General features: G+C 43.3%; 1 protein-coding gene across 3 annotated transcripts; it reads right to left on the bottom strand.

The window, feature by feature from the left end:
• Window positions 1–944: 944 nt before the first annotated feature.
• Window positions 945–11,419, bottom strand: LOC311501595 (uncharacterized protein). 3 transcript variants are annotated; one of them, XM_084563511.1, is made up of 10 exons: window positions 11,189–11,419; window positions 11,077–11,107; window positions 8,128–8,730; window positions 6,478–6,864; window positions 6,210–6,251; window positions 5,043–5,143; window positions 4,878–4,939; window positions 4,412–4,578; window positions 1,503–1,658; window positions 945–1,423 (listed from the first exon to the last, which is right to left on the bottom strand). In XM_084563511.1, exons 1-10 carry the CDS (start codon window positions 11,276–11,278, stop codon window positions 1,044–1,046), a joined length of 2,019 nt encoding a protein of 672 aa, XP_084419637.1. In that variant the 5' UTR covers window positions 11,279–11,419; the 3' UTR covers window positions 945–1,043. The 3 variants fall into 3 exon arrangements, with proteins under 3 accessions (XP_084419637.1, XP_084419636.1, XP_084419638.1); XM_084563510.1 differs by having other exon boundaries at window positions 6,478–6,892; window positions 8,141–8,730; XM_084563512.1 differs by having other exon boundaries at window positions 1,210–1,362; window positions 6,478–6,892; window positions 8,141–8,730.
• Window positions 11,420–11,436: the final 17 nt, after the last annotated feature.

The raw sequence follows: 11,436 nt of genomic DNA, 5'->3' as shown, positions 1-11,436 counted from the left end.
ATATGTTGTTTTTCAGGATAAAAAATGATTTTACATGTCAAGAATGTCACAGTTTGTCTCAAGATAGTTCAGTAAAACGCTATGGAAAATACGTAATTAAACGAACTACAAGTCCCGCATGCTGGCGCGTACAGAACCGACCAGAACTCCCTTGGTGTAACTACAGCTCTCGACATGACCCGATTTATAATGATTTTCACCTCGTTTGATGCTTCTGCCTTCGTCCTGCATTGCTGAGCATTGCTCCGTGATTCTCCTGACTACGGTAGCCGTAATGCTGCAAGCGGTGCGGCTTTGAGCGCCGTGAGCGCCGTGTACGACACAAAATCGCTTCGAGGTCAGTAAACGCAACCAGAATGAACCCATATATAAGGCGCTCCGGATTATAAGGCGCACTGTCGTTTTTTGAGAAAATTAAAGGCTTTTAAGTGCGCCTTATAGTGCGGAAAATACGGTAAATGCTGCTGGCTTGTAGGCCCACAGAGCAGCAGAGGATAATTCGAACCTTGTGAAATATAAGCTAACCTAACGCTACTGGCTTGTATGGCCCGCTCAGCATCTAACCATAGCTACCAAGCAACATGAAGACATCAGGAACCTGGCCTAAACAACAGCGGTATGCAGCATGTCATTGGGGTTTTCAAGTGGACACCTCCCTTCACCGATGTTTCGTTAAATTAGGCCCACGACACGTCAAGAAGGATTAACAGTGACTTCCAGCGTCCTGGAGTCACCCCCGTCCACGCTGCCACTGCACAGCCCTGTTTATCTCACCATTTCTCACCAAACAGAGCTCTTAGTGCAAATCAAATGAACAGCAGATGAGCGCTCTGAGGTGATGCATCATTTTAAAACCCTGTCAGTAATGTGTGGTGGAGTAGGTAATATGCCCCTTGGTCATCTTGTACAGTAAAGAGCAGATAAATGCAAGGACATCATGCAAATGTGTTGTTGTGACTTTAATTGAGCAGTTTCCAAACAGTGAACAGTAGTCATTCAGACTCAAACAGAAAGAAAACTAAATAAGATCTGAGGGAATATGTTCACATCTTTCCACCCTCATGTGGATCCATGTAACTGTCTGGTGGCAGCAGTGGGCTGAAGCGTAGCAGTGGCAGGTCCACAGCTGGACAGTGCTCCTTGACATGGGCCCAGCCCTCTCTGGGGCCCCTGGCAGGCAGAGGTGGGGCTGGCAGGTCAGAGCCAGCAGGGCTGGAATAGTTGTCGTCAGGACAGTGGCGGTTGTTGTTTGGGTCAGGAGAAGAGATGCTGCTGTTGCTGTGACAACGAACCAGGAACGCCCCCCTGTGGTGACGGTGGTACAGCAAGCCGGCTGCTGCCAGCAGCATCAGGATGAGGGAGCTGAGCAGGAAGAAAAGCACGTAGACGCCTTTAGTCTCAGCAGGCAGGCCTGAGCTGCAACCTGCAGGCAGACAACAGGAAGTCAACAGCTGACTTGCTGCACTATGAGTGGGAGTCCGACTGACTCAGAACAAATGTACCTGCAGCCTTCACATCCACGCAGATGGTTCCTCCAGATCCCAGTCGGGACCCGTCCTGAAAACCGGGCCGGCAGTGGCACGAGTAGGAGCCAAACTCATTCATGCAGTCTGCATTAGTGTCGCACAGAACCAGCTGGGTCCCACACTCATTTACATCTGAAAAACACACACTGTAAAAAGCCTCTCAGTGGCATTGTCTATATGACTTTATTTTTAAAAGTATATTTACTCCAACAAATTGATTTCTTTTTCTTTTCTTTGTTTTTTGAGTTAACGCTAAGTAAAACGTGTGTATATTTTCTATAATAAAATTAATTTCATTGGATTACACCATAAATTAATTTCACAAAACTCAGTTTAAAAGCTTATGTCAGACGTAGAACGACACGCCCCGCCCACCAGCAACGGAAGAACGAGCCCGGACAGATTCTTCATCTTCTCTGAGTGTAGCTTCGCACGTTTTTCACTGAGCCTGAGGATAAAAAATACTTCACCCACCTCAGGTAAGTAAGTTTGTATTGTTCAAAGTTAGATTTTGTCCGAATTAACATGACTGTATTGCGCTTGTTGCAAAGGCATTACTCTGTTTCCTACATTATGCTAGCTACATTAGCGGCCGCCAACGCCATTTCAAATATACACAACAGTTCGTGACCTTCAACCAGTTACCTAGCTAGTTAGCTAGCTAGCTAGCTACTGTCTATACCTGTGCGCGTTTTATGATAAGCAAATTATGTATTTGTGCAGTAGTTTATTTCATACAGATAGTGCGTAACTTCTAAAAAAAAAAAACATTATCGTTGCTTAGACTTCCTTACTGTCTGTCTGGCACACACACACATGCTGGTGGTGACTGTCACATACCCGATAAACACTGGCGAATATTACCGTTTATCCGCACAAGTGTGGCTTAGTGTGGAATGACCCGAAGGGTCGGCATAACAGTCATTAGCTTGTGGTGAGCAGTGCAAACTACCACGGCGTCCCGGCACCATAATACAGTCTACAGTATTCTCAGCCAGCGGAGCTCGCTGCACCTTAGCACGGAGCCACATTTCCCGCCTGCAGTAACAGATAAACAGTAGTACTCCTCCAGGTGTCCTAACAAGAAGCTTTGCTATGGATATCCAACAGTATCTGTTGGTCCCACTGTGGTACATTCACACATTTGTCAGTCATTCCAGTTGTTCCACTAACACAACTTTTCACTGAGAGGCCCCATCGGCTGCAAACATGGATTATCGGCACTGATTTGAATACTGTATACCAGTTTTACAGTTTAACAAGTGTATGTTCACCATGTACTGTACGCATAATTCATTCATTCATCTTCTGTTAATCTTCTGCTTATTCCTGTTAAGGGTCCCAGCTGTCATCGGATGAGAGGCGGGGGTCCACCCTGGACAGGTCTCCAGTCTATCACAGGGCTACCACAGAGAGACACTCACACCTACGGCCAATTTAGAATCACCAATGAACCTAACCAGCATGTCTTTGGACGGTGGAAGGAAGCTGGAGAACCTGGAGAGAACCCACGCAGACACAGGGAGAACATGCAAACTACACACAGAAAGGCCCAGTCAGCCCATGGATTCGAACCCGGGACCTTCTCGCTGTGAGGCATCCGTGCTGCTAACCGCCTCGCCACTGTTCCGCCCCTGTACGCATAATTTCATTTTTCTGTGTATTTGTTGATTGAAAATGCCTAACCCAGATTTCTTGATGTGTATTAACTTTGTTGATACGTTTTGAAGCCATTTAAGTTAGATTTTTGATTAACTTGTTATTTGCATTACCATCCTTCCTCTTGATATTTTAATTAGTTAACTGCCACATAAGAGCGCTATATGATGATATCATCACAAAAAGTCAGTGGGGGTTTTACATGATGTTTTGGATTATTGCCTAAAGTTGGATCCGTGATGAAGGACCTTTGGACACAGCCACGCCTTGCCATGCATTCATTTAGATTGCCCGTGTTGTTTTAAATGCTCTGCTAATATCTTTTAAAGATGTTCTGCTAATATGAGGTCAGATGTTCATGCTTGTAAATTGTTGCAAAAGTGTTAATGTAGAAATGTTTTTATTATGTACTTATGGTGTTTTCCTAAGCAGCACATTATAAGCTCATGTTCTTTTATGCACTGAATATGGATGGACTTGGTTTTTCTACTTACCACTGTTTGGATATGGTAGTGATTTAATAAATGTTCGAAATTGATATCTCTCTTTATTTGTTAAACGTATGATAATGCTAACTAAAACAAAGAAATAAAAAATAATAAAATGGAGTACATGAGTTATTAATTTTTAATTTCATGTTACTTAATTTAATTAAGTTTCATATACTGATGCTTTTTCATTGATTTACTCAATTTCTTGCCCATTGTTTGCAAATGCTACTTAATATTTTAGCATACAGTCAAATGCATATTATTAGGTTCTCCTTACTCAAATTACTAGTTAGTTCGCTAAACTTCGAAAAAGTGGTTGGAAAATGTTGCCTTAATTTTTTTGAGTTAGATCTAAGTGACAGTTTTTACAGTGCATCCTGACATTACTGATGACAACAGTAATTGTATAATAACCCTAATTTTTCTCTGAACCTTAAAAACTAGGATTAAAACTAATGAATCTAAATAACCAACATAATTTGGGGGAATTATCAGGCAATGAATTAGACAATTATTCACTGGTTTCTGCATTGAACGCTGCTTTTCTTTGGCCATTTTATATCCGTATTTAATCTCATACTATAAAGTACATACCTTTTTTGAACCTTTATTGGATATAAAGTACATATACCACATGCCTGATGTGGACACATTCTACTGCATGCTGGCGTTGTGGATCAATGCACAGTAACATTTACACAGTGTTCTGGACTGAAGGCTTGAGCCCTGCTCTACCTGCAGTTGACACCGACATGATGATGGCCGTTCTGTGGTTTCCTCTGAGGTTGACGCCCTTGGCGATGAGGCCTTGCAGGGCGGAGTGAAGGGCCCTGTGGACTTGCAGACCTCCAGAACCCTGTCCAATCTGCAACCAGAGGATGTACAGCACTCCTGCATGTAGCCTGCACACAAAACCAGGAGATATCGCATGTGTCCTCACAGCTACTGAGCTCTTGCATGAAGAGATTTATCATTATGACAATGAGCACAGGAACTTGTAGTTTTTCTATTACATCTTTTACTCCATCAACGCTTTAGACCAGAATCACAAAGGTTTCATGAGGGAGAAGAACATTTTACTCATTCATTTCCACAGGTTCACTCTGTGTTCGTTCCACTTCAGATTTATCCACATAAACTTTACTTAAACACAACTTATACTGCAGTTCATGAGAATATCATTAAGCTGCTTTCTACAAACCTCTTTATTCTTTTTGAAGATATTGACTGTTGTGTGTGCAAACCATCCAGCTTCTGGCTGATCTACAAAACACAAGTGGTGAATCTCAACTGTTGTTCTCGTATCAGTGATGGTCTTAATCTCATATTCCATCACAGAAGCACCTTTTATTTTAAATCAACATACCAAACCCTTTACTGACATCAGCAGTGACCTGGCCAGGTTGTCCCAGGACTCCTCCAAATCAAGGCTATAATTCACCTCAATGGCCACTTCAAACAGGTGACCTGTTACACAGCAACATATCAAGCAAACCATCAGTAGATCCCCACACTTTAATATTTGGTTGGACTTCCTTTAGCTTTGATTACAGCACACATTCTCTGTATCATTGTTTCTATAATCTTCTCCAATGCCTCCAGATTTATTTCCATCCAGTGTTGCATTCATTTTCCACCAAGATCTTGTATTGATGATGGAGAGTCTGACCACTGCACAAAGCCTTCTCCAGCACATCCCAAAGATTCTCAATGGGGTTCAGGTCTGGACTCTGTGGTGGCCAATCCATGTGTGAACATGATGTCTCATGCTCCCTGAACCACTCTTTCACAATCTGAGCCCCATGAATCCTGGCATTGTCATCTTGGAATATGATCCATTGATGGAATAACCTGGTCATTCAGTATATTCAGGTAGTCAGCTGACCTCATTCTTTGGACACATAATGTTGCTGAACCTAGACCTGAGCAACTGCAGCAACCCCAGATCATAGCACTGCCCCCACAGGCTTTTTCTTCCATTGGATTTAACCAAACGTTTAAAGTGATCACCATCAATCAGGATTTTTCCGTCCACATTTCTTCCTGGACGACAATAGTTCTCCACTATCCTTCCAGTTTTTAATAATGCGTTGGACAGTTCTTAACCCAGTTTTAGTAGTTTCTACAATCTCCTTAGATGCTTTCTCTGCTTGATGCATGCCAATGATTTGACCCTTCTCAAACAGACTAACATCTTCTCCACGACCACAGGATGTGTCTTTAGACATGGTTGTTGAAGAAATGAGAAGCTACTCATTGCATCAGTTGGGGTTAAATAACTTGTAGCCAGCTGAAACATAGTCACCCATGCAGTAATTATCCAATAGGAGGCAGTGTATATTTATTTGGATCAGCACAAAGCATAAACTGAACAACATTTGTTCCTTTTATAAGGGTGTTTAGTTTGGATAGCTTGTTGGCAGTTTATCACAAAATATATTAATTTTGTGGTCAAAAGGAACAGAAAGGCTATCCCAGACATTTGTTTAGCGTGAACTGCACAGAAACTTAACATCATGAGTCGAACACTTACCACCAGGAAGATGTGGCATTTCAGAGAAATTTTTTGCGTTTGCTGTGAGAAACAAATTAAAACACCGTCTGAGTAATTCAATCTCATTGCTAAAAGAAACAACATTAAATTAAGTACAACCTATATAATGTTTCATAATTTTTATCTATGTTTACAATCTCAGTCTCACTGTAGAACCAAGTTATTCAGTCAAATATCCAAGTATTCTACACATGTTAACCTGCAGAACTAAACTGAAACATCCTTGTCAGTGCTCAGATATACTCACCGTTCACTCTGTGCTCTGACAGGGGCTCCACCATGTTGGGGTGAGGATGACTCTGCTCAGTGTGCTGTGGTCTCTCAGAGGGGGAGGGAAGCTGGTCAGAGGCCTGGTTGACCTCCATCCTGTTCCTGCCATCTCCAGCTTGCTCTGAATCGTTGGCTGACTTCTCCTTGTCCGAAAAGCTTTGTGCGATGCTCTCATCCTCAGCAGCCACAGCTTCCTCCACATTCCTCTGTATTGCTGTTGGGGTGCGAGAGCTTGGCTCATGATGCTGCTGTGAAGGTGTCGAATGAACAGCTGAGTCTGACAGGACACCTCGTCCTGATCGGAAGATCCCCTGAGTGGGCACTGGCACTGTGGGCGCTGCCGTGGACGGGTAGACATGGTTCTCTGTGGATGGATGGAGGTTTTCACCAATCTGTGAGATAACAGAGGGTACAGTAGTATCTGCTCTTTAGTAGCAAATGAGTACAAAAAAGGCAAAAGATTAAATGTTCAAAGACAATAAGAAACTTTGACTCTACCCTTTATGACTCTTCAGCTCTTCTTTTAACAAATGGATGTTAGAAGTGATTAGTGGAAAACAACTGATGTGAGTTCTTTCTATTGTCAGGTACTTTCTTTAAAGAAGTAACAGCAATAAACATTTTAAGTAGAATGAATAATGAAGGAAAAACACAGTCAACACACTCAGTCTCTCACTTAGTGGCAAATGAACATAGTAGTCTGTTTGCTCACATCTCAATACTTTTCTTCTGCTACTGTTACACTTTCTTTTAGGATGGAACAATTATCCTTTTGGATTTGACTTTGACTGGATTTGTTTTGGCCATAAATACACAGCTAACATCCGGCTTTGAATGGCCCTCATGCATTAGCATAGCCAACATCTCGACCAAGAGATTGATTTTTGTAGAAGACCATTTTTTATCCTGGTGTCTGTCAAGAAGTTAACTCTGTTAAGATTATGAAACCGATGTGTTAAAAATGAACCCCCTGTTCTTTTCCACCTCACTGGTAATTAATATTTTACAGAAGCCAACAGTTTTGTGACCTGTAAATTGTGAATTGTAAAAATTAGAAAGATGATAGAAAGTTGACTGGTAGTTATGATTTACCCTTGTTGCAGTCAGCAGGTTGTAGCCATGTTAGCATTTTGTTTATAAAAGAAAAAAAAAAAACAAAAAAAAAAAAAACTTAGCTTCAACATCCATCATTCAAAGTAGAAGGGGCTATGTTGCTCTGCTCATAAGTTGCTCTGCTCAGTTTGCCAAACTGGGGACATACTACACAACTTTTCAAAGTCTGTGAAGACTTTGAAAAGACAAGGATCACACACTTGACAACTGCGACTGCTGAATGATCAGCAGACGATACATGATTTGACAAATCAACTGAACACATCTAACTCTCCAGAGGATGACACTGCAACCAAAATTATATTGGCACTCGTGCACCTACCACAACTCAACGTGTTTGCAGTTGGTTTAGTAATCAGTTCACACTAAATGATTGCGCCCGAAAAATTCAAACGTGCGACTGAGATTTGGTGTCTTTACCCCCCCCCTCACACTCGAACAGATTTTTGTGCCAACTAGCCAAACTGACTGTCCCCAACTGGTGCAGACTGGTGCAGACTTTGCCACCACTCACCTTGTCCACTCACCTCACCAGCTGTGTCCGTGACCTCTTCTGCTGCCATGGCTAAATGTTGATCATAATAATCATACATCACATTGGAATTTGCTGACTCCATCACTTCACTGTCCATTACTGGTCCAAGTTCACCAACGTCCATCAGTCTAGGAGACGGTGCTGGCTCCTCGCTTCTTTCTGCAAATCCCTCTCGTGGGTTGTAAACCGCGGGGGGCCCAAATGCCTGGTAGCGGCCGTAGAAGCCCCTGTACAGTGTGCTCGGCCAGCCCCCAATCAGCTGCACCACATACAGAGTGCTGGAGGACGAGGTGTACTTGGCCTCTTGCCAGCACTTCTGCAGAACCTTGTGGCTGACTAAATAGCTGACAGGCTCATCCACGTGGATCTGATCCTGTTTGAGGTGGCAGGTGTCATCGGGGGTCAGGTCCTCCAGGTGAAGATGGATCCTCTTCCCAGCATCTACCTGAATGGTCCAGTTGCACCACAGAGGAGGGTTGGAGCACAGATAGTCAGGGGAGAAAAACTCACCACTGTCGTCATGCAGCAGCTGGTGGCAACTCCGCAGGGCAAAGAAAGCGCTGCCGTCCCCTCCATGTTCGTCTGAAGAAAAACACCCATAGATGCAGTATTTAACATTACTGCTAATACATTGTCCCTTCAGTCTGATTCTTAATGTCCACAAAATCCTAGGAAAACACCTAAACAAACAAATGTATCAGTCCAAACAACAACTCACCACCAACCGCTTCCTGCCTATCACGTATGCTCTCCCACCAACTCACCCCCCCCCCCCCCACTGAGAAGACCAGCCCTATGACTGACGCCTGGCCAGGTGAGAAGACAGCTGGAGAGAGTCAAGCAAGGCAAGACAGCAGGCCCGGATCGTGTCAACCCCCGGGTCCTGAAGACTGCACTTCATCTTCAACCTGAGCCTGAAGCTGGAAAGGATACCGGTGCTATGGAAAACGTCCTGCGTAGTGCCGGAGCCCAAGAAGCCCATCCCATCTGGCCTCAACGACTTCAGACTGGTTGCACTGACGTCACATGTCATGAAGGTCCTGGAGAGACTCGTCCTGGCTCAGCTGAGACCCCTAGTGACCATGGTCTTGGACCCTCTTCAGTTTGCGTATCAGCCTCATGTTGGTGTGGATGATGCTGTCATCTACCTGCTGCACCGTGCTCGCTCTCACCTGGATGGTGGGAAGGGCTCTGTGAGGATCATGTTCTTTGATTTCTCCAGTGTTTTAACACCGTTCAGCCCTTTCTGATGAGTGAGAAGCTGCTCAGGATGGGTGTCAGCTCCTCCATTGTCTCCTGGATTACTTGTCTGACAGGCCCCAGTTTGTGCGGCTGGGGGGCTCCCTGTCTGATACTGTTGTCAGTAATGTGGGGACACCACAGGGGACTGTCCTGTCTCCATTTCTGTTCACTCTTTACACCTCTGATCTCCAGTCCAGCTCTGGGTCCTGCCACCTGCAGAAGTTCTCTGATGACTCTGCAGTGGTTAGGTATATTAGAGATGGACAGGAGGTCGAGTACATGACACTGGAGACTTTGTGGAGTGGTCCCAGGCAAACCAGCTATTCCTGAATGTGGACAAGACCAAGGAGCTGGTCATTGACTTCAGGAGGAAGAGGACACCAGCAGAGCCCGTCACCATCCAGGGTCTGGAGGTGGAAGTAGTGGGAGTCCACATGAACAGCAGACTGGACTGGAGGGACAACAGTGATGCTGTATACAAGAAGGGACTAAGTAGACTCTACTTCCTAAGGAAGCTCAGGTCTTTCAACATATGCAGCAAGTTGGTGAAGAATTTCTACCAGACTGCCTGATTTGTTGGGGGAGCAGCACCAGCAAAAAGGACATAAGTCTGGTCATGTCATTGGCTGTGAGTTGGAGACGTTTGTCTTAGTGAGGGACAGGAGGACACGAGACAAACTGCTCTTCATCATGGACAATCCGTCACATCCACTACACCAGACTATAGAGGGGCAGCGGAGCTCATTCTCCAACAGACTGATCCAGCTCCGCTCCCACTCTGAACGCCACAGGACGTCATTCATACCATTCTCAGTCCAGCTGTACAACAACTCACCTTTCTGTAACAGATAACTCCATGTTAGTCATGTTAATGGACACCATTACACCTTACTATGATTCCTGTGTATATAATATATATATTCTTCCGTCTCTATTTCTTGTACATTTGTTCATATGCTAATTTGCACATTTGCTTATACTACTTTTATTTTATCTTTCTTTTATCTGTGGTTCTCAAGAGTGTTTTTTTATGTGCAACTAAGCTACTGTGAGCAAGCAATTTGCCTTGTGGATGATTAAAGTTTATCTAAGTCTAAGTCAGTCTCTCAGACCTCAGTACCTCATTTGTGGTCTCTACTGAAGATGTAAATCTTTCATACAAACAATCACAACAAGAAACTAATTTCCTGAAACAGTGACGATGGAACATGGCACCCAGTACAATCATAGTTGATTTTTGTCACTTGTGTTATTAAACACAATGACACAATGTAAAAACAATGTGCAGTGAAACCTGATAAATGTCATCAAAAAAACAAATGCACTAGTTTTCAATTCAAAGCAGTGATTATAAGTGAACATCTCCAACAGTTCACAGAAGAGTCCATTAAAACAATACAAGTTCAGGGTTCACTTTGAAACAAACACTTTCTCTATAACAGCGTTGCTAGGATTGTCACAACAATGAAGCCATCAACATCATGTTTTAATAATCAGAAAGAATGTGTAGGTTTAATGTGAAAGAAAATGAGTAAAACTAAACAATGTACTTTTCTTTGCTCAGTCTCAAGAGTTCGTAGGAAAATGGAAACTGTAGAAAAGTAGATCGTTGTTTGCTCAGTCTGTTAAAGGCTCTCTCAAAATCTTAAAGCTAAAGAATGAATTTAAAACACACAAATGTCTCACCTGGAGGCCTGTTGTCTTCTTCTCTGTCCACCTATGGACATGAAAACAAAGAAAGAAACACAATTAAGCAAACACAAAAACAACTGATTCCAGTGAGAGGACGGCAGCTTACCTGTGCATTGCAGTGTCTCCAAGAGACACCAAAAATGAGTAGGAATACAAGCTGTATACTTTTTAAATTTAAACTGTTCTTTTGTGGCATTTTACTAATCAAACGTCTTCTGTTAAACTACTCAAAGGTGTGGAAAGTTGAACCTCCGGGCTTCAGTTTTACTGCTACAGGTGAACCCCATTAATTAGTTGATTGAGTTTCCTGTAACTGGTTGTTAGCATCAGCTGGATCCAGCAGAGGTCACTATA

Source organism: Chelon labrosus (genome assembly GCF_963514085.1).
Source record: "Chelon labrosus genome assembly, chromosome: 2".
Classification (NCBI taxonomy): Eukaryota; Metazoa; Chordata; class Actinopteri; order Mugiliformes; family Mugilidae; genus Chelon; species Chelon labrosus.
This window is presented reverse-complemented; position numbering and strand designations above follow the sequence as displayed.

What these genes read in the sequence shown, in the direction of transcription:
- LOC311501595 (XM_084563510.1), bottom strand. Translation starts at nt 11,278, where the DNA reads ATGCCACAAAAGAACAGTTTAAATTTAAAAAGTATACAGCTTGTATTC. An exon ending in AGAAGACAACAGGCCTCCAG is followed by an intron (nt 8,731 to 11,076) that starts GTGAGACATTTG and finishes GTTTTTCTTCAG; the next exon opens with ACGAACATGGAGGGGACGGC. An exon ending in GTCAGAGCACAGAGTGAACG is followed by an intron (nt 6,252 to 6,477) that starts GTGAGTATATCT and finishes TGTTTCTCACAG; the next exon opens with CAAACGCAAAAAATTTCTCT.